This window comes from Bos javanicus, chromosome 1 (genome assembly GCF_032452875.1).
Source record: "Bos javanicus breed banteng chromosome 1, ARS-OSU_banteng_1.0, whole genome shotgun sequence".
NCBI lineage: Eukaryota > Metazoa > Chordata > Mammalia > Artiodactyla > Bovidae > Bos > Bos javanicus.
This window is the reverse complement of record NC_083868.1, coordinates 138860404-138869303: the sequence shown is the minus strand read 5'-3', so window position 1 is coordinate 138869303 and position 8900 is coordinate 138860404. Positions and strand designations below refer to the sequence as shown.

At 40.6% G+C, this 8900-nt stretch overlaps 1 protein-coding gene across 2 annotated transcripts in view; it reads left to right on the top strand.

The window, feature by feature from the left end:
- Positions 1 to 621: 621 nt before the first annotated feature.
- ATP2C1 (ATPase secretory pathway Ca2+ transporting 1) overlaps positions 622 to 8900 on the top strand; it is a 154640-nt gene continuing 146361 nt past the window's right edge. Inside the window, exon 1 of one of the 2 annotated variants that reach the window (XM_061421518.1) lies at positions 622 to 1295. In XM_061421518.1, coding sequence (XP_061277502.1) covers positions 1188 to 1295 — 108 coding nt within the window. In that variant the 5' untranslated portion in view covers positions 622 to 1187. The remainder of the gene's footprint in view (positions 1296 to 8900) is intronic. The other variant, XM_061421547.1, reaches the window with a different exon arrangement.

The following is an 8900-nucleotide window of genomic DNA, read 5'->3' as shown; positions in this document are numbered from 1 at the left end:
GCACTCTGGCCTTCAGTGTTCTCTCTGAAGGGGAAAAGACCAGCTCTCCTCTTTCACCTGAAAGCAAATCACTGGCTGATGTATACCCTGGACTATATATAACTGCCCCTCAGAAAACTGGCCAAATGTTTCATCAAATAAACCACCTACTGCAAAGTTAAAAAGGGTAATAATATAGCATAGCCTACTAGGGAAATTTGTTCAGAAACCCTGCAACTTCTATAGAGAATTAAGAAAATGTTGAACTTTCAAATTTTATGATTTCATGTCCTTTATGACCACAGACCTCTTACCATGTTCTTTTTTAAGCATGAATCCTTTTCATAAGAGTTAGAAAGTAAATGTATAACATTTTTCTTCCTTAAGCTCAGAATAGAGTCTGGGGAAATTTAATGTTCCAGGATTCAGCCTGTGAGTATGTGATAAGGATTCATGGAGAGAAGCCTTTTAACTCAAAACAAAATCTGTTTGCAGCTATTGTTCAGCTGATATAAAGTATCTGGTTACTGGGCATGTTGCATAATGCATGATAGTGTAAACCAACCATTTTAAGTGCTGACACTGAACTCCTTGATAAGGATGAAGACTGAAGTAATTTGTTAATTTTTTTTTTTAGAAATCCTCTGAAACAATGCTTCTCAAGGCTGAATGATTCAACGCTTTAGAACTGAGATGCCGCTGAGGGTGTGTGTGTGCGTGCTCATGCTGATAAGAATTCTGGAAGGAAACAGGAAAAAACCATGTCATGTCCTCTTTAAGAGCTAGAAAAGCTGTCAGAAGAATTAAGATTAAACCTCATGAGAGTCTGTGGGTGTGGAAAGTCACCAGCTACCTAATATTAACATAGCTTGCAACAGAACGCTGTTGCTAGAAATAGGACAGTCACATCACTACCACTAAGCAATTTGCATCCGGCAGACCAGCCCCTGGATTCCTCCTGGCTCCTGCTGCTCTCTGGGTATTGCGTTTCTGGAAGCTTTCAGGCGGCCTTGGGACGTGGCTGTCTGCTTTCACCATGAATTCTTCCTGAAAGAGGAAGCAGCAAGGAGAAGAACATCTGCTTTGTTTTCAGGAAAGTGGTCAAGCTACAAGCAAATCTCTAGGCATCTGAGGAATTGTGAAGCTTCTAGATTTCATGTGGTTGCTGACAGGGAGGGGCAAATAAGGATCTTTGTGATCTCCTCATCATGGATAATCTGTTGCCTCAGTCAAGATTCTCTTATTTCAAAAAATATCCTATCCATGCAATTAGAAAATATTTATCGATGCTGAGAAACCAAAAAGAAGAAGAACAGGTACCGTTTTGTTTATTTTACCTTTAAGGTTAATGGGGGTTTGTTTCTGGGTGTTGCTTTTATGTCACTTGGTGATTTAGTTTCTGCTAATTTACCTGTTTGTAGGCGCAAGTCGGCATTTGCTTTCAGCTGTTCAGACTTGGCAGAGGAGCAAACAGGCATGTGGGGGATTTATTTGAACTTGGAACATTTGGATCCCGAGATTAAGCTCAAGTTCTGTAATAAAACCTTGTGCTTTCTTTTTTTCAGAATAGCTAAACTACTCTGAATTAAATTGTGTAGATTCCTTGATAATTTTCTAGGGCCTCAAATACAAATTTTAAAACTGTTAATATTTTGACAGACAATAATATCAGGCCCCAGAAATATACTCAGCTTTTTGTATTTATTTATGTCTAGGTTAATATCACCAGGATTTGCCAAACAAAGAAACATTTCGTAGACTGTAAGTGTGATAGCCTTAAACAGATCACTAATTGTGAGAATCTTTCGGAGTAATTAGTCACTTTTTTGATGGAAGTTAGAGGACAGAGCACTGCTGATTTTAGTCTTTTTAGCCAATCAAAAGTACTTCTAGCAGTAGACTCTAGCATGTGGGAGTTTAAACATAAAAAACAAAAGAAAAACAAAAAAAACCTGCTAAAATGTTTGATCATTTCTTTTTAAAAACCATGCATTCATTTTACTGTTTTGAGATTTATATTATTCTATCCCTTATAATCTATGAAAGAGCATTTCCTAAAACTGTTTTTCTGAATCATACCAAATTATAAGAAGAAATAGCTATGTTTGATCCACTTAAATCTAGTTTAGGAAAAAGGATGGTAGTGGTAAAGGACAAATGTGTAACCACATCAAAGACCCAAAACAGTCATAAATTGTGTGTGTATCATGCTAGTAACTAGAACTGCAAAACCTCATGGGAGACAGGAGCAGTGTCCTGTATTTGAACAAGATGCCCTACTTAATAAAACACTTCCAAGATGAGAAAGCAAAAGTCAGCAGACAGAAAATCCTCTAATGACAAGTTTCCCCAAAAGTCGATGCATAATTCAGAAAAATAAGAATTATTATTACTGTTTGAGGGGAAACTGCTCTTATGCAGTTCCTTTAATGATTTTACAAGTGCTGGAAATTCAGACTGTGCTAACTATGGGGGTTAGGCTGGTCTAGATTATCTCTTATTTAGGCAAGGTGTTGGCATTACAAGGATGTCTCTTGGTTTCCAAGTCTCAGTATATGCTTGCTTTTTAAGTGGAAAGCCAGAGACACAAGTGCTGTTTCTGGGTTGGCCACATTGGCTAAGTCCACACCCACAGGCTTCTTCAGGCCTTATGAGCCGGGGAGGGGAGGGAGAGGAGGCTAAAAGGATGGGGCTGGAACTGTGGAATGTGGATTAGGTAATTGCCACTCCCTTTTCTCAGTATTTGTAAATTTTCAGAGATGTGGCTATATTGCTTGTACATTTTATTTTTTTTAAGTTTATTTTTTAAATGCTACAAAATACATTCAGAGGACTATTAGAATTTAATAGGATCCTCTGTCTTGGGCTGAGTGGACGGTCCCCTTCCCAGTTGACAACCATTTGGGATGACCTGAAATAGCGACGAGCATTGTGCTGATTTCTTAACTCACTATATAGACTAATGGAGACAGTAAGAAAAATAACATATTCAGTTCCTTTCTGAAACCAATTAACAGCTCTGCAGCATAAGGTCTCACAGAATTAGAGAAATGAGGTCAAAGTCGGTCATGGCTAACCTTGGAAAGCTCATTGGAAAGTTAGAAAGGAGGTTGCTAATGTGTATAGTTTTAGGACCTTCATTAGCTATCTCTAATCCTTATATTCCCATAAGATGGATGCTCAATACAAAGCTGAGGGAAGGCAGACTTTCAGACTGTAAGAGGCCTTGCCCAAGGCCACCAGCCAGCAAGTGCTGAAGGCATATTGGAACTCGAGTTGCTTGGCTTTAAACTGATCCATTTTACCATGCTTGATCTCTTAACGACCTAGTGACAGCAACACAGCTTATACTGCCCTGAGGTGGCTTCATCAACTTGAATCTCTTCTTCCATGTATCCTACAGATGAGGGATCAGAACATAGAGGATGACTAATAGACAAGAACTTGGGGGATGACCTGGTGCCTTCCTGTCTCTTGAACAGAAAGACTTCTTTCTGAACAAGAAGTAAGATTTAAGAGCTGACCTGACAGGTCTTGCCTATTTAATGGTAAATTTACTTAGGAGAAGGAGAGTGATCTTGGGGGCCAGAGGGCACGTACAATAGCTATACATAAATAAGCTTTTTGGAATTAGACCCTTGAACTAGTGTAATATTATCTTCCAACAAAATTAATACACATAATTTTTTTTTGCTATCTCTCCATATTCTTGTTATCTGAAAATGCAACCATGTTACCATCATACATATATGATGTCCTCATATATAAATACGAATACAAATGTTGACCTAGCAAAGACTGACCGTCATGCTCACAACGCTCTGCTTTGTCATCTTGTTTTGTGGAATTCTTTTGATGATTAGGCAAGTTTTTAATATATATTGTGTGTGGAGCATTTTCATAGGTGATGAGGATCAGGTGTAGTATACCCCTTCTGTGATGTTTACAGTCTTAATTAGTAGAAAGAGCTGTTCTCAAGTGTTTATAATGAGGCAAAAATCATACACTGCTGTCATAGCAAGTATTTTGTGGCTCAAGACCCGCCCTGATTAGTTTAAAATGAGAGAATGGTCTTTGGGGGGTCAGGGGTTATGTATAATATCTATACTGTGGTTACAGATTAGAGCCGAATTTTGTTTTGAAGGCTGTTCTAAAGTTTCTCTTCAGTGGCTTAAAGAAAGTTTTCCAGTTAAACAGGATCACTGAAGTTTTATTTCTTGCTTTGTTTCTTAGTAAATGCCAACCTCAGTGGTGGGTTGTTAAATAAATATTTGGATTTAATTTGAACCCTAGAAACTTAGTTTGTCATTTTGGCTCTTATGTCTGCTCTGAATGACAGTATAAAAATTAAGGTGTCCCCTCAGACGCCCCCAAAAAGCTCTGTTGAGATTTGGAACACGGCATAGGGTGTTGAGTTGCTGATGCAGGCTTTCCTCTCTAGGTAAAATGATAGAAACTTCCATACAGCTTGGTTTAAGAAATATTAAGAATATTTAGCTTCTTAAGTAAGTGTGTTATTATATTTTGATAGTATACCAAAGTTATCCATTTTTAAAAGCCTCCAAAAAAATTCATGAAATGCTACTGGTACTTCAAATGACATCTCAGGGGAAAACTAAAGCCATTTGCCCCTTGTCCTTGTGCTTGGGTAGAGAAAAAGTTTTAATGCTTTAGAGGCAGGAAGAAAAGATGATCCTTCGTAGAATTTAAGGTAGAGGTCAGAGACTCTACCCCATTTCTGTAGAGGAATTTGCATGATTGTATACAAAGCAACACTGATAGTTAAATTAAGCAACATTGACAGTTAAATTGCTGTGATAGTATGAAACTGAACCTTAATATTTGGGAGTATTAAATATGACATTAAAAGTTGAACTAGTTTATCATGGTAAATGCAACAGTCTCTATCTGAAGGGAGAAATTTAAAAAGAGAGCTGTTTATTCACCAAATAAAAAGTCTCCAATGGTTTTCATGCCTCAGTCTGTTTGGGCTGCTGTAATAAAATATCATACACTTATAAACAGCAGAAGTTTATTTCTCACAGTTCTGGAGGCTGAAAGTACAAGATCCAGGTGCCAGCCAATCTGGTATCTGGTGAGACCCGCTTCCCGCATTCAGATGCTGACTTCTAAGCTGTGTCCTCACATAGCAGACAGGAGGGAGCTATGCAGCTTCTCTTTTATAAGGTCACTAATGCCATTCATATGGGCTCTCTTCTCATGACCTGTCATCTACCAAAGGCCCCTCTCCTAATTCGATCACATTGGGGTTAGGATTTCAGCATACAGACTTGGGGGACACAAACACGTGTGTCTGCAGCACTTAATAGCCTATAAACACCCAAGGACTGCGATTGATGGCTTGTATGAAGATGAACGTTCTTCTGGTCACGGCGCACACTCTCATACTCTGTCTCTCTCCCAATCCTGTCTTCTCTGAGAGAATGTACTACCATCCATCCTGCTACTCAGGCAGAAACCTAGAAGTCATCCCCAGCACTTTCTGCTCCCTCAGTCAGTATCTAATTTATCAGCAATCCTTTCAGTCTTATCCCCAAGTATGCCCCCAATTCAGAGAAGGCAATGGCACCCTACTCCAGTACTCTTGCCTGGAAAATCCCATGGATGGAGGAGCCTGGTAGGTTGCAGTCCATGGGGTGGCTAAGAGTTGGACATGACTTAGTGTCTTCACTTTCACTTTTCTCTTTCATGCATTGGAGAAGGAAATGGCAACCCACTCCAGTATTCTTGCCTGGAGAATCCCAGAAACAGGGGAGCCTTGTGGGCTGCCATCTATGGGGTTGCACAGAGTCAGACACGACTGAAGCGACTTAGCAGCAGCAGCTGCAGCAGCAGCAGCAGCAGCATGCCCCCAGTTGTTCAATCTACTTCTCTGTCTTGCCACCCTAGCCCAGGAGGCCAGTTCCCTTCTTATCTGAAATATTGCGACAGCTGTCTCATTGGTCTCCCTCCAGCCACTGCTCTCCTGTCTAATGGGTTCTTCTCACTGCAGTTAGGGGGTCTTCCAGAGATAAACTGACCGTGAAACTCCCCGCTTCACCATGCTGCCAGCCCCCATGTGCTTTCCTGCTGTGTGCCTGCCTTTGGTCTCTGCACCCCAACTCCAGTCTCCTTCTCCTCTCTCTGGATCCCTGTCACATCCTGGTTAGGCCTTTGTCCCAATTGTTACTCACTATCCTCCCATAGTTAATACCTACTCTCCCTTCAGGTGTTAATTCAATATGAGGTCCCTGAGGGCAGCCTTTTCTGACTCTCTTACCTTGTCCCCTCTCCTCAGCATGTATTACTTTGGAGGCACCTTATAGCTCTCTGTTGCTGTGCTCATCTCAGTAGCGATTGAGCACCTATTTTGGAGGCCACTTGCTTCCCAGTATGTCCTGGAGGGCAAATAAAGTGCCGGTTGCCTGGAAGACACTAAGAACTCATTTGTGGAATTGGTTCCCAGGGGCTGGGTGGTGAGGGTGGCAGTGGGGAGGGGTCTAGGCAGATAATGAATGCTATTTTGAGGTGTTGGAAGGAATCCTGAATGTTAGGCTCTGTGAGGCAGACATGTAAGGGCTGATTGTTCTGTGTATGTACTTGTTCCTTGTGTGTTTCACAAGACACATAGGGCCAATTTGTGAAGAAAAATGGAGGTGGTATTTGGGAGGTCCCAGAGAAAATAACCATCACTAATGAGTAGAACTGTAGGGAGAGTTGGGATACAATAATAAGGATGAACTTTCTAAAAAAGTGAGGCTAAACAATGGGCCACCCTCCTTGTGACCCTCCTTGAGAGATAGTGTAGTGATGGTTTCTGCATCATGAAAGAGAAGATTGAATGATACATGAGGCCCATTTCAGCCCCAATATTCTGATACAGTGAATAGAAAGATGATTCAGACCCCTTAGGAATGAAGGTGACTCGTGCAAAATGCTGGGATCCAGCATGGCTGGGAGAAATATCAATAACTTCAGATATGCAGATGACACCATCCTAATGGCAGAAAGTGAAGAGGAACTAAAGAACCTCCTGATGAAGGTGAAAAGAGGAGAGTGAAAAAGCTGGCCTAAAACTCAACATTTAAAAAACCTAGATCATGGCATCCGGTCCCATCATTTCATTTCATGGCAAATAGATGGGGAAACGATGGAAACAGTGACAGACTTTATTTTCTTGGGCTCCAAAATCACTGCAGATGGTGACTGCAGCCATGAAATTAAAAAACCCTTGCTCCTTGGAAGAAAAGCTATAACAAACCTAGATAGCATATTAAAAAGCAGAGACCTTTGCCAACAAAGGTCCAAATTGTCCAAGCTATGATTTTTCCAGTAGTCGTGTATGGATGTGAGAGTTGGTTCATAAAGAAGGCTGAGTACCGAAGAATTGATGCTTTCAAACTGTGGTTTTGGAGAAGACTCTTGAGAGTCCTTTGGACAGCAAGGAGCTCAAACCAGTCAATCCTAAAGGAAATCAACCCTGAATATGCATTGGAAGGACTGATGCTGAAGCTGAAGCTCCAATACTTTGGCCACCTGATATGAAGAGCTGACTCACTGGAAAAGATCCTGATGCTGGGAAAGACAAAAGGCAGGAGGAGAAGAGGGTGACAGAGGAGGAGATGGTTGGATGGCATCACTGACTCAATGGACATGAGTTTGGGCAGACTCCAGGAGATAGTGGAGGACAGGGAAGCCTAGCGTGCTGCAGTTCATGGGGCTGCAAAGGGTTGGACACGACTGAGCGACTGAACAAAAACAAGGAACAAAGAAGACGTAGGTACACAAGCTAGAGTTCATTTGTTTAACTCAGTGATAAATACTCCACAGTCTGAGCATGTCACTCTGAAATCAAAACCCGAAGAAAACAGAATCCAACATCTTTGGAGATTCATGTAGCGTGTAATCCTCCATTAAGGAAGGGAAATAAAGCTACACCTAGAAAACAGCTCAGATGAAAAGCTTATGCACCAGTGACTAGCTTTTCTGAACCTGATCCACCACTGAACTACCTGCACCCATGGTTTTACAGGTTTTATAACCTCTTCAGTATAAATAAATAAGTATACTTCTGCAGTCATTGATGAATGGGTACATGGAAAAATTTTAGGTTATTGTGTGACATTTTAACCACTTTCCCCCCTTGATATCAAGCCTCTTTTACTTTCTTTTTTTTTTTCTGCATTTAGTGCTAACAATCAGTTGCTTATTATGGTCTCTTTGGAAGGTGTTCCCCTCTTCTTGTCCATATTGCTGTAGCTGTGAAGTTTTAGACATGCCTGGGAAACACCTGGACCCTGAGTTAACTTCTGAGCTACTTCTAATCTTGTCATATGCTTCTAAACTTTCCTAATCTACTGTGCTCAGATGTCTTTGAACCATAGGATGAAATGGATAAACACCAAATCCTTTGCTTTTGAAAAAAATCACATGAACTCATATATGAAACCCTTTTTTTTTAAACTATAATGTAGCTTTTTTACGCAGATTCCTAAATTTGCTACCCTATCCCACTTCTCAGACAGTTTGTAACATTTTATTTGCTAACTTTTGTTCAGAATGGAAGATGACATATTTTCTCACCTTGTACAAATAGTTTCGTGCCTTAGCAGAAAAAGAAATGAGCTTCCCACATATGTTGTACAGCTCATAGTGTGCTGTGAAGAGAGCAGGAAAAATGTTGAAATTATCTCTTTCCTGTGCATCCTAAAGGTAGCTATTAGTAAGATTATTTCAAGAAATACAACTTGGATTATTCATTCAAGAATACGGAATTTACGGATGTCCCTGGTGGTCCAGTGGCTAAGATTCCAGGCTCCCACTGCAGGGGGTCCAGGTTCCATGCCTGGTCAGGGAACTAAGATCCAGCTTTCCCTGTGTTACAGCCAAAAAGTTAAAAACAAAAAACAAAAAAACACAAG